The following is a 27148-nucleotide window of genomic DNA, read 5'->3' as shown; positions in this document are numbered from 1 at the left end:
CACTGATCTTTGCAAAGGCAGAACCTCCTGCCATCACAAAATGGCAACCAGAAGCATGTCTGTTCAGCGGGAAGGTGGATATAGCAGGCAATCCTCCCAAAAATATGAAAGCAGTGGGGCTAGGTTTGGGGGCAGCATGAGTGGGGGCTCATCCATTAGCTTTCGCCAGGGCTCTGGTGGTGGCTACAGCATGGGTGGAGGTGCAGGGGGCAACTACGCCCAAAGCATTGGCAGCAACTATGCTATGAGTGCAGGCGGCAGCTTGGCAGGCATGGGGTCTGGAAGGAACATTAGCAGTTTTGGGGCTAGCCAGGGGTCTGGATTTGCCATTAGCCAGGGAGGAGGTTTTGGCGTTAGCCAGGGGGGAGATTTTGGTGGCGGCCAAGGAGCAGGTTTTCGTAGTGGCTTTGCAGGAGGTTTAAGGAGTGGGCTGGGATCAAGCTTTGGAGGTGGCTTGGGAGCTAGTGTTGGTATTGGTCCAGGAGACGGCTATGGTCCAGAATTTCAGGGACCTGTGAGTGGTGGAGGTGGCTACTTTGGTGGTCCGGGCCCTGGTTTCCCTGGTGATTATGGGGCACCTGAAGGTCTTTTTCCTGGCAATGAAAAGCAGACCATGCAAAACCTTAACGACCGCTTATCTACCTACCTGGAGAAGGTGCGCGCTCTGGAAGCAGCAAACGCGGACCTAGAAGTCAAAATTCGAGAGTGGTATGAAAAGCAGATCAACTCTGGCACTGTCGGCCCTGATCCTGACCAAAACAAGTACTTTGAGACAATTGCCGAACTCAGGAGCAAGGTAAGAAAAGGGCACCCCTTAACTTCAACATTTAAAAGAAATGGCCAAACCATTCCCTAAACAAAACACGCAACAGCAGGCTTTCTTTTTTATTCTTCATTGTCTGGGAAAAGTTTAGATAGTTTGTGATGTCAAACTTCATTTTGCTTGTGTTTTTTCATTATAACTCCCTTTCAGTGCAGCACAAAGGCTAGGAAACACTGAGGTGATGAATACCCACAAACTTAATGGAGATTGTAAATTTTTTAAAATATTCTGATGCAAAACAGTCTTTGGCAAATCTGGGAGCAAATGGGAAACACATGCTACATGGAATTCAGGAACAAAATAGTTCAGGCTATTGGTTATGCTCATGGGTGCAACAGCAGGCAAACCGACAGAATCAGCGGAATCGATAAGTTGTGGGGTCACACTTTATCTAAGCAGGTAGATAAGTAAATCTTGCAGGTGATAATTATCCTTGCGCTAAGAGCGATTATCCCCTACTGTAAGGATGTAAATATGTATATAGGAGGTTGACTAGCTAGTCGATGTAGTTTGATTTAGCTTGTCTTTTAGTCACCATCTATGATACATGTAACATATAAATTATTATTTGATGTTAAAAAAGATACATAAAAACCACAAAGCTATAAGTTTCCTTTATAGATTTCTCAGGTGATTTGGTAGACGGGGGGTTGATTCAATTTATGGCTAAATCAGTCCACAAATAGCTGGAATTGTCCAGGGCTATGCATGATGACTCTAGGGCCAGGGCCCTTCCTGAATGGATGAATGGATAAACTGTCAATCGACATCAAATCCAAAATGGACCACATCGAGACTGTGTTCGTGCACTTTCCTTGACAAATATTGTTAACAGAGGTTACAGGTTTTCACCAGTACCTTGGATTCTGCTGCTGTTAGTTCCTAAGGCATACTGACATTGTGCGCTCGTGAGAGCTTGTGAGCAGCAGGCTGATGCTCTTGTCAAAGAGGGTAAATAAGATCACAGCTTTACCATGCCTACATGTATCCTTTTGGACAAGTGGGCAGGATGTGCACACATTGCAATAATCAAAAGGGCACGTGCAACATTTAATCCAATAGATACCCTCATCTAGGCTTTTAAAGCATTGCTTCTAGCCACATTCAGATACAACATCACCAAAGTAAGTCTAATACAGGAATAAACCTTCAGACACAGGCAGACTCTGCCAGATCAATTGCTTGTAGCGCCATGAAGCCTCCAGGCGTGCATTCGCATTCCAAGCACAGATATAAGCACAAAGGCCAACTGGTTGTTCATGCTTGTGACTCTACTTCACAATGAGACATATGCACTATCTGCTCGCTCTCAAATTCACACAACTCGGCTCCTAATAAAAAAATAGAGGGGCATATCATCAACAACCCGCGATAATTATCGCTAAGCGCACTTAGCGCTAGGATCATTGTCGCCGGCTATCGCTTGTTTTCATCGCGGAGATAGCGCGCTACCAGCGACGCTTATCTCCAGAGCGATGAAAATACCCGAGTTAGCTGCCAAATGTGCAATTATCGCTGGGATTCCAGCGATAATCACACAACGTTTGACGATAGCTTGCTGATAGGGCAGGGCAGACTTAACCATTATATTCACCTTCCATTGGATATCATGGCTAAGTCAAACTAAAAGTAGGCGTAAGGAAAGTAGAGATAACCGCGATTAGCGCTACTTTTCTTATCGCTATGCTTGTTAGCGTGCCGATTAATAATTGGAGAAATGTCGGTTAGCGACATTTCTCCAGTTATTTTCGGAAGGAACGCCCACTTTGGATCTCATTTGAGATGCAAAGGGAGGCGTAGGGAAAAAGGGTGCTAACATGCGATTTTGCAGTTTAGCACCCTCTTGTTGATAGGGCGATAGTTTTATCTCCGCTTTTTTGGCTTTTAAAGCCAAAAAAGCGGAGATAAAGCCCTTGCTGAAATTCCCCGAAGTTTTTATTAATCTGAAAAGTAATTAATCTTTGTTCCCTCTGCTGAGGACGATTACAACTGCTCTCAGGCATGTATCAAAGTTAGGCCCAGGGCACATATTGCTGGAACAGGCAACTCCCAACTAATAATGCCCTGCAGCGTTTGGTCACTAAGGCTGTTAACAAGTTTCCCTCAACCCCACGCACACATGCACGCCCACCCGGGCATTCTGAAAGTCTATTTTATGTCCCTGTTATTTAGTTTTAAAGGACGTAGCATCCCGGCAAGCAGCAGGATGTCCTCAAGTTTCAGCCTTTCGGTGGACTGAGACAATGTTAGTATCACATAGAGGCGGCTGGTGGTGCTTGATTGTATTTTCAAAGAAGCCCTGCAGAGTATTTCCTAGCTAAATCGGAAAAATGCATTCTTTATATGAATTTGTTTTGAGATGAATGACTTATTAAATGATAAATGCAGGAGAAGGTGAAGAGATGATAAAGTATATGTGCCGTGAATGTGCTGTTTGCCTCATTGGTTCTCAAATACCTTTCCTTTGTGCTGGGCATGTGAGAGCTGAGAGTCAATTTGAGCAAAACACAGGGTCCAATTCAGAAAGGTACCCTTAGACCTGATGTCTAAGTTTACTTTTCTGAATTGGGCCCTTAGACTTCAGGTCTAACCTTAGACTGCAGGTCTGAACTTACCTTTCTGAATTGGGTCCACAATTTCCGACCAAAAAATGAACTGATGATGTTGAGTTCCTAATAAAGTGACATGCTGTGCTTGTCTTCCTCCTGGTGTCGCATTCACTAATAAGTGATATGATGTGCCTGTCTTCCTGGTGGTGTTGCGTTCAATAATACAGTGATATGATGTGCCTGTCTTCCTGATGGTGTTGCGTTCAATAATAGAGTGATATGATGTGCCTGTCTTCCTGGTGGTGTTGCGTTTAATAATAGAGTGACATGCTGTGCTTGTCTTCCTCCTGGTGTCGCATTCACTAATAAGTGATATGATGTGCCTGTCTTCCTGATGGTATTGCGTTCAATAATACAGTGATATGATGTGCCTGTCTTCCTGATGGTGTTGCGTTCACTAATACCGTGATATGATGTGCCTGTCTTCCTGGTGGTGTTGGGTTTACCAATACAGTGATATGCTGTGCCTGTCTGTGATATGCTGTGCCCGTCTACCTGATGGTGTTGCGTTCAATCATAAAGTGATATGCTGTGCCTATCTTCCTGATGGTGTTGAGTTCACTAATAAAGTGACATGTTGTGCCTGTCTGTGATATGGTGTGCCTGTCTACCTGATGGTGTTGCATTCACTAAGAAAGTGATATGCTGTGACTCTCTGTGTGATATGCTCTGCCTGTCTTCTTATTGGTGTCGAGTTCACTAATAAAGTGACATGCTCTGCCTGTCTGTGAAATGCTCTTCCTGGGTACCTGATGGTGTTGCACTCACTAATAAAGTGACATGCTGTGCCTGTCTTCCTGATGGTGTCGCGTTCACTAATAAAGTGATATGCTGTGCCTGTCTGTGATATGTTGTGCCTGTCTTCCTGATGGTGTCGAGTTCACTAATGAAGTGATATGCTGTTCCTGTCTGTGATATGCTGTGCCTGTCTTCCTGATGGTGTCACGTTCACTAATAAAGTGACATACTGTTCCTTTCTTCCTGATTGTGTCTCATTCACTAATAAAGTGACACGCTGTGCCTGTCTTCCTGATTATGTCGTGCTCACTAATAAAGCGATATGCTATACCTGTCTTCCTGATGGTGTCGCGTCCACAAATAAAGTGACACGCTGTGCCTGTCTTCCAGATACAGTCACCCTCCATTGACAACGCCAAGCTGGTTCTGCAGATCGATAATGCCAGGCTGGCCACCGATGACTTCAGAATCAAGTGAGTGGGGTGGCAGGGGCAGCGTGAGGGCTCACTGCAGCACATCTCAAAGGGTCTAACAATATTTCTATTAAGGTGTATGAGAATAGATATTCTGTGCTCCATTTTTCCAACTCCAATTTATTAAATTGTACTTCCAGAATTTCGATCATAAGGTCACCAATATGTGTTTCGCTCCACACTACCCTTTCCCAAGGAGGGAATGTTTTCAAGAAAAACATGCAACAACATTTTACTCAAAAACCTTTTCCCATGAATATGCGTGTCCCTATTAATATTATTATTATTATTATTGCAAATCAATGTCAGGTTTGGTTCTAATTGTGTTTTATGAAGAAGGATGGCATGAACAGCAGGCAGCTGCTGCTCTTTACATGCAAATCGAAAAAAGACAGTATTTCGCACCTCTTTTGAAACTGTGCTCCTATATCTATCCAATTTATGGGGTTTTAATTGTCTGCCTATGGTTCAAAGAGAGAGGGAAGGGTTTACTACAAGAACAAAAATATCTCTAAAACAATGGCCCATTGATACAATGGTACCACTGGAAAGGGATCTTTCAGGTTTTAGGCATGAATTGCTGTTGTCGATGTTCTATATTTAGTTCTACAGTGAATTATTTATATACCTGCCACTACGTTTACGTGTCCATTTGGGGTGTAGTCCAAGGGGCCCGCAGTTCCCTATAGTGTATAGAATTCAGGGCTCACCCCTCCCATTGAACACAAGTTGCAAAGGCTTTGAGTGGGATGAAAAACCGGGGGTCTGTAAAAGGGGCCCGTCAAACCCAATTATGGACGTGGCCTAAACCATGGGAACTAGCATTGTGTATTTAAGAAAATCATGAGGAATCACTTACAAAGGATAATAAAAGAAAGCCTAGCTCCTGAGGTACATGTTTGCTTCTAACGTGTGTGAGAAGTTTGGTTATTGAAGTGCAGTCAGCAGGACCCTGAATAGATACTTTGACACTGGTGACCAAAAAAAGTAAATGGTCCAGTGGGTTGTCATTTTTTACTTTCGATTACCTATTTCTTGTAGAGTTTTTTCATTGATCTTTTAATTCTAGTATACTTTTGTGATTTCCTTCAAAATGCTTACTTTTTCATCCATTCAATATATCAGGGGCCTATAAAGTGAGGCTACACACCTGTGAGGGTCTCAAGGCGCTTGGGGGGCGGAGCGGAGAGGTCACAATAATATTTTAATGTTATCATTTACTGATGCAGTGCAGCAGATAAGTTGACCAAATGAGACTGCCGATGGGATTCTAGATTGTGGAATATAACCAGGACCATAAACACGGTGTTTGCCTTACTCTGCCTGCGTTGAGTATGCACACGAGAATAGATGAGTGGTGACTATCATCTAGTTCCTTGATGGAGCAACAAATTTAAATGTTCTCAGCAGGCTGGTGGTCTCGCCCCAAGGTGCAAGCAAGGCACACCTTTAACACTAAGGGGCTGAATACGATGGCGGAAGGCCCGCCAGCCATGCGGTGGTGAGCCCTCCTCCATCGAACGACAATTCTCCACCTGCCGAATTATGATGGCGGGGGGATCCGGTCTGCAATCGTGGTGGGCATAAAAGACCACCCGCCACAGATCCGATTGCCTGGCGCAGCGGTCATGATGTGTAAAATGGTGGCGGTGCCTAGCAGGCACCGTCCGCCAAATTACGATGCCGCCTGTAGCCAGCCATACCATGGTGGTAAAACCGCTATGGAAAGGCTGGCAGGGATTGGTTTTGGGGGCCTATTGCGGGCCCCCCTTGTGTTGGAGGGAGGTGTTGGTGCACTGGGAGGGTAACCATGGTACCCCTGTACATTTCAGTGCAGTACATGGCAGGCACCGCGTGGTGCCTGCCACGTAGTGCAGTGAAATGCACGACATGCATTTTTAGCACTGTGGCAGGTGCTGCAGCCAGCCTCACCCGCCGGAATGTTAAAGTGCAAGATGCGACCGCCATTGGTGGCAGTCGCATCTTAATTTGGAGCGCGGGACCGCCGTATGACTGGCGGGCGGTCCCAATCCCCACTACGATGGCAGGCGGACTCAAGTACGCCCGCCATCGTCATCGGCCCCTAAGATTCTAGGTATGTTCTCGGAGTATTAATAATGCCTTAACCTGCTGACAAATGGGTTGTCTCTATGCTGTTCACCCAAGGCCTAAAGCTTGCTGTTCTTATGGAAGATTTATCATAATTTGTAATGTCTGGTTGCCAATGCTAGAACATGTACCTAAAGTCACACTTTGTGTGTTTTTTTGTTTTTCTTTACCATCCATGAAGCCCAGCACTGGGTTACACCTGTGACATAGGTAGTTGACCTTATTCTGTAATAAATTCTGTTGTTGATGGGTTTTGGTTGAGTGAATTGTGGTAACACTGAGACACAAAAGCTATTAGATCAAGATGAAGGGAATATGATAGACAAAAATGAAGCCTCAGCAGAGCCAGGAAAAAAAAACAGGTGTCCATTTGACCTAAATAAAGCATAGAACGTGGTTTGCACTGATGGAAAAGCTATAGACTCAAAACATAGTATCACTTACTGCCAGATGGGCAGTCCTAGTCCTGAATAGTGCAAGGGTGCAGGAGAATGTCTTGAGGTATTGTTCATTAATGTCTTCAACTCTCGACATAGAGTAAGTAAAGGCTGGAAATTATGCTGACATCATTCATTGATCAATACCAGTGACATGTGCAATTGGAATATATATCTGGCTTCTGCACCATAGGGTCGCAACAGTGTCTCGTGCGACAACTTACACATCTCCCACAACTCAGTACGAGCACTGTGGGATGTATCCAACGTTGTACTTGGCGACTATTTGCCACACCTAAATCTATACCAGGAGTATATAAACCCTGGACACACCATGAAGTTAGCAAGAAGAAAGAACAAGCATTTGCAATTCAATAGGTCTTGCATTTACGCGCGTTTGAGCTATTGCCATTGTAAATGACAATGCCTTTTTTTATATGTTTTAGTTTTTAAAACATAATTAAAAGGCATTGTCATTTACAATGCCATTAGCTTAAACTCACGTAATTGCGAGACCTTTGGATTTACAGTCTATCGTTGATACTCTTTGTGTTGTTTTGGTGTGGCTGCAAATACCACAATGTTAGCGCTTTTGCTGAGTTTGCAGCAAACTGTAGCTTTACATAGTGCATTTTTACCATTCGTGCACCACCGACATGCACAAGTGCCCCGATACTGTGCACGCTGGCGCCAACAAGTACACTGTCGTACCCACAATGATATTAACAACTGGGTGTGTTATGTGTATGTTTTGAGATTTGCTAGGTATTCCAACAAAGCTACAGTACACACCTGTGTGCAGAACTGAACTTGTGGATGTACCTGCGGGCGTGGCACTGGAATGGCTGCTTGTATGAGTCGTAGTTGTTGGCGTGGCTGTGTATGATGACACTGCCATGTGACTGACAGGGTTGCCGCACGATCTGTTTTTTTTATTTATTGCATATACTGGCGAGCGGCAGTCTGCATGTCTTTCTGTGTCTGAGACTGCTGCAGCATTGTTACTGCTGCTGTGGGTGTGTGCCACACCACCGTTGATGCTGCTCTGTTTGTAGCACACTGTACGCGCACCAGTGTGCAGGACTATCCGTGGGTATGTCAGTGGGTGCTGTTTTGTATTTATTATCAGTGTGAATGACTGTACGTGCAGGAGCAGTGTTGCTGTGTGCATCACTACGTCAATGGTGCTGTGTCTGCAGCACAATATACAAACGCCTGTGTGCAGCACTGTATCTTGAGTATGCCTGCGGACTGTAGTTGCTCTCAGCGAGGCTGTTTTGCCTGCAGACGGTTGTTGTTGCACAGGAGAGAGAGAGAACCCAGATACGGGAGGAAGTTTGGGTGCACCCTCCCCCTTGGCAAGATCTTGTTGTGCCCAGAATGTGACCTTATCAGATTTCAGCACGCTGCCTCAAAGTCACGTGTCTGCAGCTTCCAATCAGAGCTGCCACTAGAGTGTAAGTATAGATAGGGCCCGTCCCATGGCCTGGAGGTGTCCTGTCCAAATGCTACTTGCTTAAGCTGCACGAGCCTGATTATTCTTACCTCCTCCACATTCAACCCACTCCTCTCTCGCTGCTGTTCACTAACAAGCATTTACAATGCTATAGGTGTCGCAATTGCGAGTTTGCAACCTATGGCATTATAAGCAAGAGTAAACAAATAGAAAAAAAATGGCGGCCACTCTTTTTTATTTTATTTGTTTATTTTTGCTACAATCACGGCACCCGTGCTTTACTTTAACCATGTTAAAGGTAAAGCGCGGGTGCCGTGATTGCTGCAAAAGTAAAGAAATAGATTTTTTTCTATTTCTTTACTTTTTCAACTATCGCAGCACCCACGCTTAACTAAAGTAAAGCGCGGGTGCCACAATTGTTGAAAAAGTAAAGAAATAGATATTTTTTCTTCTATTTCTTCACTTTTGAAGCAATCATGGCACCCGCGCTTTACCTTTAACCATATTAAAGTAAAGCATGCGTGGCGCGATTGTAGCAAAGGTAAAGAAATAGATTTTTTTCTATTTGTTTACTTTTTCAACAATCGCGGCACCCGCACTTTACCTTTAACCATATTAAAGTAACGCGCGGGTACCGCGTTTGTAGCAAAAGTAAACAAATAGAAAAACATCTATTTCTTTACTTTTTCAACAATCGAGGCACCTTCATTTAGCTTAAAATGGCTTAAGGTAAAGTGGGTGTGCCGCCAAAGTGAAAAGAAAGTAAATAAATAAATATTAAAAAGCATTACACAATTAAAAAAACAAGCGCTGTGCTATAGCACGGTACATGGCATCCCGTGAAGCGCGGAATGAACAGAAAAGAGTGTTTACCCACTAATAAAGGAGACAGTGTAACGCCGCATGTGAAAGATCCAGTCCGAGTTGGCGGGGCCAAAAGGAGACAGGGCGGTAACAAGGAGGGACTAAAAAGCCTCACTCCAAATGGAAAGCCAGGGCTTATCATGCGCAATGATGCAAGCCAATGGAAAGAAGGGGCAGGGCCTAGACTCCACTTCTGAAATTGGCTTGATTACAAGAAGTCTCGCAGAGCGAGTAGCGCATGCGCGCTGCAACGCTAGGCGAAACCTAAAAACGGCACAGCATCCAAAGCTTTGCTCAGAGTTGAAACTTCCTGGTGCTGTTAGGGCTTGGGTGGGATCACACAGGCTGGTTTCTCTGCAAATCCTGTTGGCAGGAGAAACGCTTCCCTTGTAACTGGATTTCACTGCGGTGTGCAGGCTGGTCACTTGCTCTGAAAGGGCAGAGCAGGGTCGCACTGGTGGTTGGATGCTGCTGGTCTTCTACTGTGAGCTCTAACTCCGGTGGTCAGAGCAGGGGCGTGGTGGTCTTGTTCGTTCCCAGGTGGTTCCTGCGATCTGATTTCCACAGTGGCTAGCACGAGGATGTTGTTGCTGCTCTGGCGTTACAGAAAATGAATGGCAATCCAGAGAGACAATGTCTCTCTTTATAGGATCCCCTTCCTGCTTCAACATTCACCTGGTGTGACTTCACCTGCAACTGCTCCATTAGCTAAAAGTGAGCATGCGCACATCTTTTTCACACTAGTGCGCATGCTCACTCCAAAGCCACAGTTCATGCAAAAACTGGACCATCTGTGCCAGGGCACGAAAACAGAGCCCAATAGGGACCCGTTTGATGCCCCCTTTTAAAAACAGCCTGTGTTCAGCACCACCAGGGCTCGACCTACTTAAAGCCCTGAGCTGCAGGAAGTATCTCTTTTGGGATATAATGGATGAGCCCACCATGACTTATGTTTCGGGAAGGCATTTTGGACTTGTCCATTATACCCCACGTAGGGTAGGGTGTGTCCTCAAGGAATTTTGGACCAGTTCTTGAAATGGAAAACTAGAAGTGCAGGTACTCAGTACCAGAGTACCCGCTTGTTTCTGAAAAGTTCTGGTAGTCTCCAAATAAAAGTATTAAATCTGTCTAGAGAAGTGCAGGTAGTCTCCCTCTCAAAATAAAAAGGGCCGGAACTCACTACTGGTCAGTACCGGGCACATTTAAAGTGTAATCACATTTCAGAAGTGAAGACCACTTGTGAGCAGAGAAAGAGTTCAAATGTAGAGGCCCTTTCTGAAGAGGGAGTTCTCACATGTGGAAACAACAGCTGCACAGATGATAACTTTACACTTGGAGACTCTTCGGGTCACTACTACCATATTTATTCACAGTCTATAATCTGCATTGGAACTGTTGTGCCTTATTTACAATCTATACATCTTTCTTTCTTTCTTGCCTAGGTATGAGAATGAACTATACTTCCATCAGTCTGTCCAGGCTGATATAATTAGTCTACGCCGGATTCTAGAAGAGCAGAACATGGCCCGGGCAGATTTGGAAGTCCAGATCGAGACCATGACCGAGGAGCTGACCTACCTTAAGACAAACCACCAAGAGGTATGGTATAAGTAAAGACTCCACACAAGATGTGGTGATCTGTGGGATTCCTGACACCCAACACAGCTGGTAGGAGCCAGATCCTAGTAAAACCTATATTCAAGTCTCCACATCTTTACAGTTTGTCGTGTTCAAGCGAGAGGCTTTATGTTCTGCCCAAGAACTTTAGATCTTCCAATCATGCGAGTGTGTGTGATTGCATGAATCAAAGATGGTTTCAGTATAGCACGGTATGTGGAGATAACCCCATTGCCACTGGAGGCTATGCTTGACATTTTCAATGCCCACACCTGTCCTCATAGCGCTTTAACAAAGTGAGGGGGCCGCATGGTCAATTTATCTGAGGATGTATATGGTCATTTACCTTAGTATGTGGACTTTGATCCGGAAATATGGTTCAGTGAATTAAGTGCTTGTTGCTGACAACTGCTGTCTTCTGCAGACCCATGAGACCCAATCCAGATGAGCCGACTAAAGCTTCCATCCTTCTGGTAAACTGAGTACCCCTGCATAGCACCTGTTATTTACAGCGCATAGAAATGTTAGCAGTGTGGCACGAAGAGCTATATGTAGGGCAAGCTACTACATTCTCTTACACCTAGGAGCAGATTAGAAGGAGCAAGGGCCGTACTAGGGGCCTAATTTACAACAAACGAGATTTACAGCTTTACGATTGCCTTACTCCAATAAGTACGAGTAATTACGAACTGTGAACATCTGCTTTACATGAAGTAAGGGTGCATAAGTTACTCATAAAAGTAGAACTTGCACGCTTAAATTGACACTAAAGTTAGTACTTCTAGGTATGTTGCAAATGAGTGGTTAGGGATATCCAGTGTAAATGTATCGAATGAGCAGTTGTAAGTGCTTTTGTCATACATATCTGCACACACTAAAATGTCCAGCTGCAGAAAGTGTGAAAGGAGCACAGATCAACCAAAAGCCCCAAGGAGGGACGGGAGGAGAAAATTACTTGTAAGTATACAACGTAGCAATAATAATAACAACAACAACAGCAGTAATAATAACAATAATAATAATAATAATAATAATAATGACGATAATAATAATGATTAGTTGCCACAGTTTTGGCATTAAACTCCCTGTGAATAACAGAAATGCCTATTATCCTGCTCAGTGGTGCTTATCGAACCCACCTCAGAGTGATAGGAGGTTGGTTCAGACCTGTCAAGATTTCAATATGCGGACTTCGTATCGCACAGATGGTAGCCTGGATGGTTTAATCCAGACTTTTGGTTTAGGTGATTATGCTCAGGACACATATTCCAGGAGTATTTCAATGTAACAGATTTGTATGTATTTTTTCCTATGCTATTCTCTATATTACTCAATTCCTGTTGTCTCTAATTACTTTGAAATAATAACATCTATTGAACTAAAATACTAAAACCAAGATTGTATTGAGGATTTACAAAATATGGGCTTATTATTCTAGTACCGCTAAATGTTTCTTATACCATCATCCTTGACAGGATGGAAGGATCACCTCTCTGTTGGCCACAGATATAGACTGCTTGGTGCTTCTCTGAGCTGCTTGCGTTTCCAGATATAGCTCACACATGTTTTTCTTGTAACAGGAGCTCAAGGAGCTACAGGGCCAGGCCGCTGGCCAGGTCAATGTGGAGATTGACGCCGCTCCAGGGGTCGCGCTGACCAAGCGCCTAAAAGACATGAGGGCCGATTACGAGATACTCACTGAGAAGAACCGCATGGAGGCCGAGCAGTGGTTCATCCAGAAGGTACCATTCAGGAAGAAAGATAGGGGTGTGGAAAGGGGGGAGGAAGGAAAGGCAGGAAAGACACAGCAAAGTTGAATGTTCCACACTTGCTAGGCCAGCCTCCTGTCACTCCCATTGCACATACTCGATTGCTTAGTCTCGGCATTCTTTTCGCTATACCCCTCTCTACAATGGTGTCCCATTTCTCTGTCCTTCACCCTCTATTGTTTTCCACCTGTGGCTTCTCTGAGCCCACTCTCCAACACTTCTTAGTGTTGACTCCCAGACCCGTCTTCTATTAAATTCCTTCCCCTACCACGCCACTTCCCCGCTGCGCGACTACCATGTGACACCCTCACCCGCAAGCCATGCCGGCCGCCACTGCTTAAATCACCACTAACTAAAACCCATGGGGTTCTTACGTTCCTAAAGAAAGAACGAAAACAACACAAGAAAGAGAAAATGCGGTTTGAAAGGAAGAGATCTGTAATGGAAGACTGGAAAGAGACTAGGAGAAGAAATTATGGCAGGCCAACAAAAGCGAAAAGGAACTAAAGCGAGACACATAGGCCCTGAATAGATGTTGAGGAGTTATTTATCAACCCTGTTAAATAAGATACCACAGGATACGTTATTTGCCGGATGCGATAATTAACACCTAGTATGCGTTTATGGAAAATAACATGCAGATTTTGGTGTATAATGCACCAAAATCTGCATGATACTGTAAATAGCATGTGTTTTCCCCTGTAAAACTTCGGCAGGTTTGACCTGCCAAAATTTTACGCGTTTTTTTTTTTAACGCATCCGATAATTATCAGATGCGTTAAATAAAACCAAACTTGTAATTCCGTCCCATGCATCTTTACGCATGGGATGGAATTAACCTCCTAACTTGTAATCAGGCCCGAAGAGTACATGTGTGGAAATAAGCCAAGATAAAAGAATGAACCCGTTAATGTTGTCAAATGCACTAAAATCCAAAAGCTACCTTAGCCTTTTTTTAACAGACACTAGATGCAATAAGTAGGCTTTGCTTCACTGTAGCTAACCACTTGTTGCTCTTTGTTTCTCCTTGTAGAGTCTTGAGTTGAAGCGGGAGATGACCAAGGGCGTCGAAGAAGTGCAGACAACGACCACCGAAGTGTCCGAGCAGAGGCGTCTAGCTCAAAGCGCGGAGACCGAGATTCAGTCCCAACTGGCCATGGTAAAGGCACTCTGCTGGGTGGAACACACAGTCAGTTGTTAGAGGGTACTCAACCTTATTTATTTATATCATTTATAAATCGCACATACACCGTGAGGTACTTTGGCACTGGTGGGGATCAACTGAATCAATGTAAGTCCAAAAACTGTGCTTAATACCTTAGTGTAAGAATAGCTGAGCTCTTGAAAAAATTCCTGAGCAGGAGGTCTGCCTCCCTTTAGATCTCTCCTGGAAAGAGTCTGATTCTTATTTCAACCAGGGGTCTTCCACAGTTGTAAGGGGAATGGAGCACCGCCCAGAGTTGTTTGGGGTATAGAGGAAGGGATTTCTCAGTAGGGAAAACTTATTTGCCCTGGAGAAAACAAGTGCACAGTTCACAGGGAATTCTATTCTCCCTGTGTGTGAATATATCACACGACCTTCGCACGAATATTCATGGAAAACTGCACCTAGGGCAACTTTTCATGTATATTCCTGGCAATGTTTGTGAATTTAAGAAAGTAGTAAATCTACACTTGCACATAGATGTACATGTGTAATGTCTTGATTTAATACTTTCTTTGTGAACCAGGCCCAGTATATTTGGGTAAACTCAGTAGGCCCGATTCACAAAAGTAATCTGAGACACAATCCTAACTTTACGACTTTCGGTATTCACAAAGGGCATTTAGGAGTACTAAAGTTAGGATTCATCCAGATCCTATCACCCAGTGATTGGATCTGCCTAGTGGTCTACCATAATGTGAAGTGGAATAACAGAGATACATATCTATGCTAGACCGAAAACAGTCATTCCCAGCATAGTCTACAAGTAAGAGTGTGTGAATTTGTGTAGTCATTTGCACAATTTCTGTGATACTTCAAGAAAATTACCACAGTTGAGTCAAATGTAGTTTGCCACTGCTTCCAGTGAAAATTAGATGCAAATATGTAAGCTTCCCATCTCGAAAAATATCAAGGAGAGCAGACCACTCAGGCAACCAGCACGATTCCCAAAAAGGAAGAAGCCCCAAAATGACCCTTTTCCCTTTGTCAACCCGTTATCACCTCGTAGAGGTGTCAGTAAATGGACCATAATTAAGGTCTGAAATCACTGACACATATCTCTCTGAATCGTAATTTGGAATGAAGGCCCTTTTAAACAAGAGCGGCCCGTGAAGGTATGAGTGGTGGGTGGGGTGGGGGAGAGTCGACAGACTACGGCGAGGCAAAGAGAATTTTTAAAAAAAGAAAACCACTTACTTGACACTCTCCGCATTGCCGACTCAGGGATGCGGCGCGAGCAAGGTAAGTGTTTTTCTTTTTTTATTTAACTTTAACTCGCTGTCATTTGTCGACTCGCCCCTACCCCGCCCCACTGCTCTTACCTGCACAAGCCTTTAAAGACCCATAAAAATTACGATTCAGTATGGCTCACAAAACCCTTTTTAAAAGCTGGAAAAACATTGTTGGCTAGTAAACGTATTTTATGGCCGCCAGCCTAGTGATTTTGCAAATCGCGGGGTTTGTGATTACAAAATCTTTTAGCCACTTGCCGCTGTTGAAGTTCGTTCTGTCTTTTTTCTTATGCGCAATAACCCACTTATCCTCACCCATAATGAGTATCATTCATCGTTTCAGAAAAAAGCCATTGAAGATTCCTTGACGGAGACAGAAAACCGCTATGGTGTGCAGTTGATGCAGATTCAGCTCATCATCACAACCACTGAAGAGCAGCTGTCACAAGTGCGGGGTGACATGGAGCGCCAGAAAGCAGATTACCAGCAGCTCCTGGATATCAAAGTCCGGCTAGAGAGGGAGATTGAGACATACCGCCGCCTGCTGGATGAGGAAGGGTAAGTACAGGAAGGACTAGGAGGCGGCATTCCCTACTTCTAAAGGATTTCCTCACACTGTCTGCCTTAACCGGGAAATCAAGTTCACAGTCAAAAACATACTGTTTTACTTTCCAACTTAGACTCTTTCCATTCATATTACTTTCAATGTTCCTATATTTTTATATTCTCACTTAGAAAACTTTAGAAGAGCTGCCAGCCTTGAGTTCATTTTTAACTAAGAACTACAATAAATAAGTGTTGTGTTTTCCTGTTAAAGTTAAGTAAAGGCTCTGTTTATTTTACATTATTATCAGGCTGCAGATAGCAGAATCTGGTAATGAACAGTGCTCCACTCAAATCTGTGACCCATGTGGGTCACAAACGGCCAGACTGAAGCACTGAGGTATTTAACTCATAAAACAACTCAATATTGGAGTGTGAGAACAAAATTATATTTCTGAATGCTTTTAAAAGAGTGAAAATTAAAATGAAGAGTTAACTTAATGATTAAGTTAACTCTTCCTTTTAATTTGCTCCCTTAAAATGTTTCATTTACAAACAGCTGGCATCTTGTTCCTAGTGGCTGGTGGACACAGTGCCATATTTATAACTAAAAACACAGTCCTTTTCTTTCAAAAAGGAAACATTTTAAGTGAAGAAAAATGTTTCGATGAAACATTGTCCTAGGCTAATGCTTTTCTCTACTGTAAATTGTCAATTAAGTCCTATTGTTTTATGAAGCATGCTTCTTCACTTTAAATTCTTCACATTTAAACAAATGACTGTATGTTCCTGTTATAAATACGGCATAATTTCTACAGGCTAGTGGAAGTAATATGTGTGTTGTTTGTGAAGACTTTTTGAAATGGACAAAAATTAAACTAAGTAGTCTTATGTAATGCATATAAACATAAAGTTAAATCTTCAGTTTAATTTTCTCAAAGCTTTACATCTACACACAGCAGGCATCTTGATCCTAGTGACTGGTAGGCATAGTATCGGGGTCCATGGACATTAGATTTAAAGTCAATGAAACTAGGCGAGGGGTGTCTGGTAACAATGCACGAGTTACTTTGCCTCCAGTAGCTCACAATGGTTTTCACTGATCAAATGTAGCTCTCATTACAAAAAAAGGTTGGAGACCCCTGCTGTACAGCATTTATAAATGAATAGTCAGTTGCACTAGCATCCGAAATTACATCAGACAAGCACATGGTAAACATCTAATACAGCAATAAAGAGGCAAAAATCAAACTTTGCATTTTCTTTTGCTGTTCGCCAACACCCATAGGAGTGTGCAAAGTTTTTTTCTATAGGTAAAGTTTTTTTGGGATGCCCAGTTAATACAGTGATTTATTACTTGTCTTTTTTTTTTTCTTAAGTCCTCATTCGCCAATAGATAGATCAGAGCTGGTAGAATCAGTCCTATGGCCTCCCTCTTAGATAGCACCAATTGGAACACTCTGTAATCAATTGGAGATGCTTTACACAAAACCTCAATATAAATAAGTTCTGTATCCTGGGAACCCTACAGAACCCTGGAGGTAAAGTATTTATAGTGTAAAGGCTTAATCATTGGACCCATATCTTCATCAAACAAGATTACCCAACCAAGACTCACATGGTTCCCAAAAATGAAAACTATTGTTCCTATTGTTATTCATGATTTGTATCTCCAATTTAACTCTATCTAATCTCATCGTATACCTAATGGAAAAAACCCAATCTAAAAAAGTCGTGGATACATCTTTTATCCACCTTTTACAAATTTCTCTTCTCGCTAACAAAATCAAATATAAACATAACTTATTTTCCCATCTGGAGAGCAACTTATATTCTGGTAAAATACCAAAAAATACTAAAAAAGGGCTTACCTGAATGTCCAGACCCAATATTTCTCCAATACCTTTATTTATCTCTTCCCAAAAATGGTGTAACTTAGGGCAATTCAAGAACATATGAATATCATCTGCTTCAGCAAGGAGACATTTTGGGCAATTTGGTGTTGGACCTTTTGAGAACTTCGCTAGCTTGTGAGGAGACCAATACACTCTGTGAACACAAAAAATATGGTTCCTTCTCAGATATGCAGGCTGCACCGTAGTATACAAGATGTCATGAGATACTTGCCATATATCATTCAACGGAACGCAAGGCAAGCTCTCTCCCCATAACTCCGTTGGTAGATTGAATTCTCCTTCCTCGTGGTCCAGCATTAACCAATAATAAGTCGATATCTCATTCTTATCCCCAATTTTTTTCCAAAGTGCATTTTCTAATTCATTTTCTCTGCCCACCTCAAACCCACAGTTCTGATGCCAGCTTCTTAATTGCCAATACTTAAACTTTGAAAGTCTGTTCTCCGTAAGCGTACAAAAATCTTGCCATGATAACAAAGACTCTATAAGGGGAGATGTCATAGAATCTTTAGTCCATCCCGGTGACCCCGGAGCATTCCAAATGGGAGCAAAGGCACAAAAAATAACTAATCTTCAGAATTTTTCTGATCTTTGCCCATATGGTGGCAAATTCCCGTAAAACTTTCAATCGAATTATTTTTAAAAATCTCGTATATATTTGTATAGAAAACCTTGACTTCCATTATCAATGTCTAAAAGCATCACCTTAAACATCAGTCCTACATCAGAGTCATCCGGAGTATCCAAAAGTAATTTTCCTGCCCTAAAGGAAAAAGTCCTAGCATATAGAACTAAATCTGGTAGGCATAGCCCCCCCTTATTCTTTTTCCTACGTAACTTTTTCCACGATATTCTAATCGCTTTTGAGGCCCAAATAAAGGTATTACATTTAGACTGAAGAGATCTTAAGCTTTTTTCATTAAAAGACAAAGGGATGTTCTGAAATAGGAAAATTAACTTGGGCAACAGCATCATTTTTATTAAATTTACTCTGCCTATCAAAGTTAGTGGCAAGTACGCCCATCCTGACAAGGAATTTTCTATTTCCTTAGTAATCTTTTGAAGATTTAATTCTGGAATCTCATCAATATTTTGAGATATTAAAATACCCAAGTATCTAATTACCTTCTTTATCGGGTGCACACAAGTACTCACATTCCATACCATACATTCAGTTTTTGTGGCGTTAATTTCATATCCTGATATCTTCCCAAACTTTCTTGCTTCATCATATATTAATGGGATTGAAATGTTTGGGTCTGGAGTAAAAACCATTAAATCGTCAGCCTATAAGGCCACATTTTTATCCCATCCCTTAAAACTGAAAGATTGTATATCTGGGTTCTGTCTAATATTCTCAGCTAGAGGCTAGATATATAGATTAAAAAGCATAGGCGAAAGGGGGCAGCCCTGCCTAGTGCCTCTTTGAATCTAAACCGGAGCAGACAGCATCCCATTCACAAAAATTCTTGCCATTGGTGCTTTATATAGCAAAGAGACAGATCTACAAAAGTTTTTTCCTAATTAGATTTTTTTAATATAAATTGTAAATACACCCATTAACTCTATTGAAAGCTTTTGTAGCGTCTATCGCTATTATGGCTAAAGGGAGTTTACATATGGTGGCTAGATCTAATGCTCCAATCAAGTTATATATGAGATCAAATAATCCTCTACCTTTAACAAAACCCTTTTGATCCCTATGCAAAAGGCACTCCGTTACCCCATTCAACCTCTCTGCCAATATTTTTGCATAGATTTTGTAATCATTATTGAGCAGAGAGATGGGTCGATAGGAATCACAAGATCTTGGTGATTTAGAAGGTTTAAGAATTAGGGAGACCCTAGCTTCATTCCATGACGGAGGAATGTCTCCCCCTTTTTCAAATACATGGGCAAATAATAACCTCAAAACCGGAGTAAGGACCTGTCTTAAAAGTTTATACAATTCCGCCGGTAACCCATCCGGGCCTGCGGCTTTCCCGGATTTACCCGAATCAATGATTCTCCCAATCTCAGACTCCGAGATCGGTGAATCCATATTCCGTGAGTTATCATCAGGAATCTCTTTAATGGAGGTGTGGCCCAACCAGGCTTCTATCTCTTCTATTTGAACCTTGCGTTCTTCACGATATACTTCTTCAAAATGAGATTGAAAAGCCTTTTCAATCTCGTCTGGGGAATCAAGTGTAACTCCAGGAATGGAAGAATTCAACTCCCTAATTATTCCTCTGGCCAGATATTGTTTAGTCTTCCATGCCAGGAGTTTCCCACAATTTTCTCCATATTCGAAGTGGGCTATTTTGCTGGCTTCCCATTTTCTTTTCAGTCTTGAATCGAGAATTGCTGTTAAGTCCGATCTCAACGATTGTATCCTGGTTAGCATTTTATTTTCTAGCAAGGCAGGTTGGTGTGAGTTGATGTAATTCTCACTTACTTGTATTTCTTTATCTATTCTGTCAATTTCCTCTTTATATTTTTGTTGTCTAACACACTGTATAGACGTAATTACACCCCTAAGAAAACATTTATATGCATCCCAAACTATGTGAATCGGGGCGCTACCCATATTTGTTTGAAAAAAAACCTCTGTTTCTGATCTTAATCTCTCAATTCTTTCTTTATAATCTTTATTTCGACCATTTAGATCATAAAAGATATACAACAATAAAAACATTTTAAAAAGAATTAACATTTGGATAAAAAATAACACATAACATTTTGAGCAGAAGCATAAATAACAACGAGTTACAAGATACAATTCATTCAATAGTTCTATTATCCCCAGTCTCAATCTGCTTTATATGATCTGCTCGAATGTGCCACATTGCACTTAAAAATTTAGCTACCGCAAACACAACCGGGGACGAGAGATCTGTTTTTAACACTCTGTATGCATGTAGATAATGCCTAAGACCCAGGTTCTTAAGAAGGGTAACAAGCCAGTAATTTCTGGGTCTACGGTATGCTTTACAGAAAAAGATCATATGTAGGTCATCCTCCCGGGAATGGGTGCATAGAGAGCATTGCTCTGATGAGGGGGGATTGGACCATTGCTTTGTGTATGATCTAAGTGGGAGTGAGCTGTGTCTCCACTGAAGGAACAATTTTCTGGTCAAGACCGGGCTAATATTGTCAAGAACTCTCTCTTGGTGGTACACATCTTTCGTTTTAATAAATGAGTTAGTAAGAGACCCCTCCTTTATAGCCCCTATAAGTTTTGATAATTTAAATTCATAAAATTCCTTTACCAGGAGTTTCCTAGGGATCCTACAGCACGCACTCACTGGATCTAGCCAAAGGTCCGGCCGTCCCAGATTCTCACATGTTTTTTTCACATAGGTTAGCCATGGGATAATAGCAGCTTTTGGCAGAGTTAGAATCTCTTGTAGTTCAGACCTGTATGTTGCAAGTTCTGGCCTAGCCCACAAACGACACCAGAAGGTCAGCGGTTTAAGTGCCAGCTCTTCACTAATGGGTCTCAGTCCCAGGTCCAACCTCAACGGCAAAAGGGGTGTACTTGTTGGAAGGGCTGCAAGATGCCTAATAACATTATTTTCAGTAACTAGTAAGTTCTGGGTGGAGGTGTGGCCCCACAGTTCCCCGCTGTATACTACTGCCCCACGCGCTTGCATTTTATAAATTTGTAGGGCTGGTGTCATGGGTTTGAAGGACGAAGTATTCCTCAACCTACAGATACCTCCAGTTAGTTGAACAAGTCTCATATTGGCCTTGTTGCGGTGGGTGTCCCAGGACATTGTTTGATTAATGGTGACCCCCAAATACTCAAATGTAGATACCCTCTCCAACTTCTGAGTACCTATAGTGGGGTTGGGCCGGGTGGAATTTGGGGGATTGAAAATCATATATTTCGTCTTCGTTGCATTAAACTCTAGACCCCTCTCAGTGCAGAAAGTCAAAAATCCATCTAAAATTCATTGGATTCCCATGGGGGACTTGGACAGCAGCAGGGTGTCATCCGCAAACATGATAGCGGGCACCCTGCTGCCATTGAGTTTTGGTGCATCAGTATCGGCCACCCTCAACAGGTGGTCGATAACCCCGTTGACAAAGAGGCAAAACACGGTCGGAGCGAGGACATAACCCTGTCTTACCCCCCTGTCAACCGGGAATCTATCTGTAAGTACCCCATTCCTACCGCACCTCAAACATGCGAAATTTCCCGAATGCAATCTTATCAAAATTGAAAGGATGTCTTGCGGTATGGCCAGGTCCGCCAAGACGGACCAGAGTCTTACTCTTGGAACTAAGTCGAAGGCAGCACGCAAGTCCACGAAAACCGTGTACAAGCTGCCACCCTCGATTATTGCGGTCTTCCAGTAAATAAGGTTCAAGCGGAACACCTGGTCCGTAGTCGAAACCCCCTTCCTAAAACCTGCCTGGTAGGGGCTAAGGATGGAGAAATCATCAATCCAAGTTTGGAGGCGATCAAGAATCAGCCTATCAAAGAGCTTTTGGGAGACATCTATAAGGCTAATGGGCCTGTAGTTGGCTGGGTGCAGAGGTGACCCCTTTTTAAAGACCGGCACAATCTCTGCGCCCAGCCAAGTACAAGGCACCTCCATGCCCCCCAGAATGGCATTAAACATGGACACTAGATATGGTGCCCAAACATCTGGTTCTTGTTTAAAACCGTCCAAACCCGGAGCCTTGCCAAGGGGTAGGGCAGAAATCGCTGCTCTAATTTCAGTCACCGTGAAATAGTCTCCAGAATGACATGATGTTACAGCGGGTAGTAATTCACCGGGGGCCCCAGCCTCCACCCTAAAAAGGGACCAGAAATGCTCCTTCCAAGCTTCAGCTGAGATGTTAGGTTCCATGGCCGATGGAAGATCTTCTGAACCAGTGTTTACAATTCTCCAGAATTTGCGAGAGTCCCTATTGGCTAGTGATTTAGTAAAGTCCTCCTCCTTCTCCTGATCCCACTCGATCTTAGCATTAAAGATCAAACGCTTATACTCCCTTCTTTCAATTACTTCTTCCTCCAGAAAGATGGCACCCTCTACCGTCCATCTTCTGGGGGATAACCTAGCTGGAATGCTAAGAGTTAGAGAGACAGCAGAATGATCGGAAAGATGTTCCCCAACATGAGTAATAACCTGCACCCATTTCTTTAGCAGTAGACTCAACAGAAAAAAGTCTATCCTAGATTTGTGATTGTATTTTTTATTATGGAAAGTATATCCTCTTTTCTTGCCCATCTTATTTCTCCACACATCATACCATGCAAATTGTTTAATTGTATTTCTAATCAAGGCTGCCGATTTATGATTTACAATGGCTCTACTACTCTGTGATTTATCAAGAGTCGGATCCAGGACAGCATTAAAATCACCAGCCAAGATCAACGGGTCTGTGTATTTCAATAACTCAGACAACAGACTGGAGAAAGGTCCTGGATCATCCGTATTTGGTCCGTAATAACCTGCCACTGTAAACTTAGATGAATGGCATTTAATCCCTGCGATGGCCCACCTCCCCATTTTATCCACCGTACTATACTCAAGAGATATAGCCATTTTTTTTTTTAATTATAGCAACTCCTTTAGTAGGGTGTTTCTGAGAAGTACAAACAACAGTTTGAATCCATTTTCTAGGTCTACAAAGAGATCTCAACTCATCCTCTAACAAATGTGTTTCTTGCAGAATGAGGATCTGCTCTGGTACGTCTCTTAGGGATTGAAATATTTTTTCCATTCTATATTTTGACCTCAAACCGTTGAGATTCCAGGAGAGCACCTTCAATTCCTTCATTACTCATCCTTCTAAAACTCTCTATTATGATAAATTGGCAATTTAGACCTAAACTATTTTTTTTTTCATTTTTTCCCGCTGCTCCCCACCCAGTGCTCCCCCCACCCCCTCTCATGTGATTCCCCCCTTGAAGAACCCCCCTTTATCTCCTCCATAGCCACTCCCTAGGCCTATGGGGCACTTCTTCTTAGGTCAGGAGCTTAGTTATTTAAATTCTTGCATTCATTCATAGGCTAAGTATTATTCTTTTTACTTTCCTTGATCTTCCCCTGAGATGCACTGTAAAAAAGATTCAGCTTCATCAACTGTTCTAAAAATCCTCATGCTATTATTGTGCATTACTTTCAATGAGGCTGCGAATTTCACTTGTGCAGTAGCACCCACTTTTTTGAATGGTTCCAACAATTTCCCCAACTCCCATTGCTGTGAGGCCGTGATTGCAGAAACATCTGATCTAATCTGAAAAGTTATATCATCCACAATCAAAGAATTTAATTTTAGTGCCTTATTAAGAATTTTTGTCTTTCTTTTAAAGTTGCTGATATAAAGTAGATTTCTGACATCATAGCTGCCTACAATTTGATTGGGTGATGATTTCTTCTAGCCTGCACAAAATATTTTAATAGTAAAATGCATGGCACAACTGAATGGCTTGCTCTCTATGCCCTTGTCCCCAACTTATAGATATCCCCATGAATAGACAAAGTGAGTATTTTCAAGATATTTCCATTCTATTGGTTCAAGAACTGGTGTTTTGCCTTCAGTGCTTCTTAAAGGCTCCACTTCGGCTGTCCATCGAAGAGAGAATCTATAGCATCCGATTGGCACAATTTTGATAAAGCAAGAGCCACATTAGTGTGAGTCTAACATTCGTGTAGCATTGCGATGTCTGCACACACCGAGGTGTACTTTGCACAAGTTAAATTGCTACTTCCCGGTAAGAAGGTATGATTGAGTGCACCTCCAAGCCTCAGATGCATGAGATGACACGTGGGTAGCAAGGCCAGCATGACCACAGATATTCCATTTAATTCCCAACTCACGGAACACCTAAGCAACTTTTGTGATTTAGGGCATGCAGGGTGTTCTGCTTGTGTCACAAGTTGACATTAGAGTCTTATGTCAGAAGCTATATGACATCTGTGTGCACATAAGTATGTCCCTAACTACCTGCAATTGGACTATTCAGTTCTGTGTGTGTCAACTTTCTAAAAAGTCCTCCACCGTGGCTAATGCTATTTTCAAGGCCACGTTTACAGGTCTTGGGGTTAGGCAGGCCTGATTGGACATTTTTTTCGACATTTCCCTGAGGCTAGCCTTAGACGTAGTGCTTAATTTGTAGAAGAATAAGTGCTGGTGCCCAAAGCACCCCTCAGAAGCTCATGGCGGGCACCGGATACCAAGGCTGTGTAGTTTGGAATCTACTGCATGTCTCTTTAATCCACTACCCGACACTCCCTACCTATCCCATTATCTGATTTGGAGGTTCCTGCTTTCCCCCATTGTGATGGTGTCTCAGTCTTTCTCTTTCTCCTTCTTTTCCCCTTGTTTGGTTACCCTTTCTGATCTCGGGAAATGTTGGATATGAAAAAAAAAGATCCGTCTCCAAAAAGGTGTGCCGGTGGACCACACCAGCAACCACCGGCTCAAATTAAGCACTGCTTAGAGGATAACATATAATCTCAGTGGAACTGTCGACAGTAAGGGATGGTCACATGTTATCCCAGGGAAGGTTACATTTAGAAAGTGGAGTTTGACAACAAGAAATGTCATCTCAGGTCAGATCTCGAGTTTTCTTTCTGAATATAGGTGGGTTAGATATTAGAAATCAGGAGGATAAATTTTCCTAAAAAAACTATGATAAAGATACCATTTGTTTTACATTTTATGTGAAATATTTGTAAATAAAAGCAAGATTTAAACTCAAGGCTACTAGAAAACCCTTTTTGGGTGGCCACACATTTTAATGGCATTCGTACTTGTAGCATTTTTAATCAAGGAAAAAATAGGGATAAAATTATACAAAAGAAAAATCAGTCTAATAGATGTACAGATGAAGAATGGCTGAAGAACGAGACAATAATTTTAAGTGTGGCCAGCAGTTTGTGATGTGCAAAACAATCTAACTGGAGTGGTGTTTATTTATTTATTCATTTATTTATTTACTGCAGAGGGCGTTTGTCGATAGACAACGCAAACGAATCTTCTTCCGGAGCGGCTTCGATGTCAGTGAGCTCATCAATGTCAGTGTCCAAGTCTTCAGGCGTTGCATCAATGGAAGAGTCACAATCCAAATTTGCTTCAGGCGGCTCCTCCTTTGCAGGGTCCTTGTCTAAGTCATCTGCCTCGGAGAGCTCAGCCAGGTTCTCAGGTGGGACAGCACAAGCCAAATCATCAGGTGGTGCCGTGGTGATGGAAGCATCTCAGTCCCTCTCGTCATCCTCTGAGGGACTGGTGGTGGAAGGTGGGCAGTCAATGGCCATGTCCGGCTCCCAAGCTAGATTTTCTGTGGGAGGGTCATCCCAGTCCAGCTCTCAGTCACAGGCCAGATATTCTATGTCTAGCAGTTCAGGAATGGCAAGCATGTCCAGTGGCTCCCAGTCAAGAACCACTACTTCATCAGGGGAGTCTAAGAGAGGAGGGCGGAATTACTGGTAAACTATAAAGACCCCAGTCCTTCACAATTCCTCTGCTCATGCATGGTATAAAGAGCACCATCCAACAAAAAGAACAAATATCAGGCAGCTATACCAAAATATCCCAGGTTATTGGAAAACATTCCCAAAAGAGATACTAGAGTATCATTATTACTTACGCCTGGTCGTCTCTGCATACATAGAGAGCAGTTAAGATTTTATATCATTGAAATTGTCCAAAATTAGGCAATGGAGTATTTCACCAGACCAAGGCTGAATGATTTGTCTATGTACATCAATGAGGCACCAGTGAATATGGCACCAATATGTGACCCAGGCCAGGGGTGGATTTCAAGTTATTTTAACTAAGATGTTCAAATCTACTTTGAGGAATTTGTCACTGAAACATGAAGAAGCCAAGGACCAAGTACACCTACTCAAATGTTAGTGAGATGACAAGATGTGGGAGTTGACAGGAGAGGCACGGGGTAATCTGTTTACAGCACCCCTTAGTGGGAAAGGGAGATAACAGTCTATTTTAGCATGACCTTAATAGAACCTAATTCAATTAGTTAATCTCCTTGAGAAATATTACAGACTAACAGATTGCTTATAATGTGGCTGGATTGGTCTGTTTACTATGTGTTGGATGACAGGCTTGTTGCTAATAGAAATCAGTTAGTGCATCAGATTACTCTCTGCATCTTAATAAAGCTTTGTTTATCTACACATCACGTTGTCTGTGTCTGTTTTTTACCGTCTAATTACCTGGGTACCAGCTATACAAAAATCTACAATTTCACAAAATATCTATTTTGCTGTGCTGGAAAATCAGCAGAATTAAAGTAGGTGATAAATTGGTCCTTTACAACAAATAATCTATCAGTGAAGACGTCAGTTAAACCACGAGCAGTCTTATGACTGTAAATTACAAACTCTGTACTTAA

The 27148-nt window shown here is 42.5% G+C and overlaps 1 protein-coding gene across 1 annotated transcript; it reads left to right on the top strand.

Annotated features, from left to right (window-relative positions):
* On the top strand, positions 1 to 26930 carry LOC146832694 (keratin, type I cytoskeletal 16-like). Its single transcript, XM_085605975.1, has 7 exons — positions 1 to 796; positions 4561 to 4643; positions 10952 to 11108; positions 12707 to 12868; positions 13929 to 14054; positions 15675 to 15889; positions 25737 to 26930. Exons 1-7 carry the CDS (start codon positions 41 to 43, stop codon positions 26221 to 26223), a joined length of 1986 nt encoding a protein of 661 aa, XP_085462101.1. The 5' UTR covers positions 1 to 40; the 3' UTR covers positions 26224 to 26930.
* The last annotated feature ends 218 nt before the right edge of the window (positions 26931 to 27148 follow it).

The sequence above is a fragment of the Triturus cristatus genome, chromosome 5_1 (genome assembly GCF_964204655.1).
Source record: "Triturus cristatus chromosome 5_1, aTriCri1.1, whole genome shotgun sequence".
NCBI classification, from domain to species: domain Eukaryota; kingdom Metazoa; phylum Chordata; class Amphibia; order Caudata; family Salamandridae; genus Triturus; species Triturus cristatus.
The sequence above is the reverse complement of the archived record's forward strand: the minus strand, read 5'-3'. Positions and strand labels throughout refer to the sequence as shown.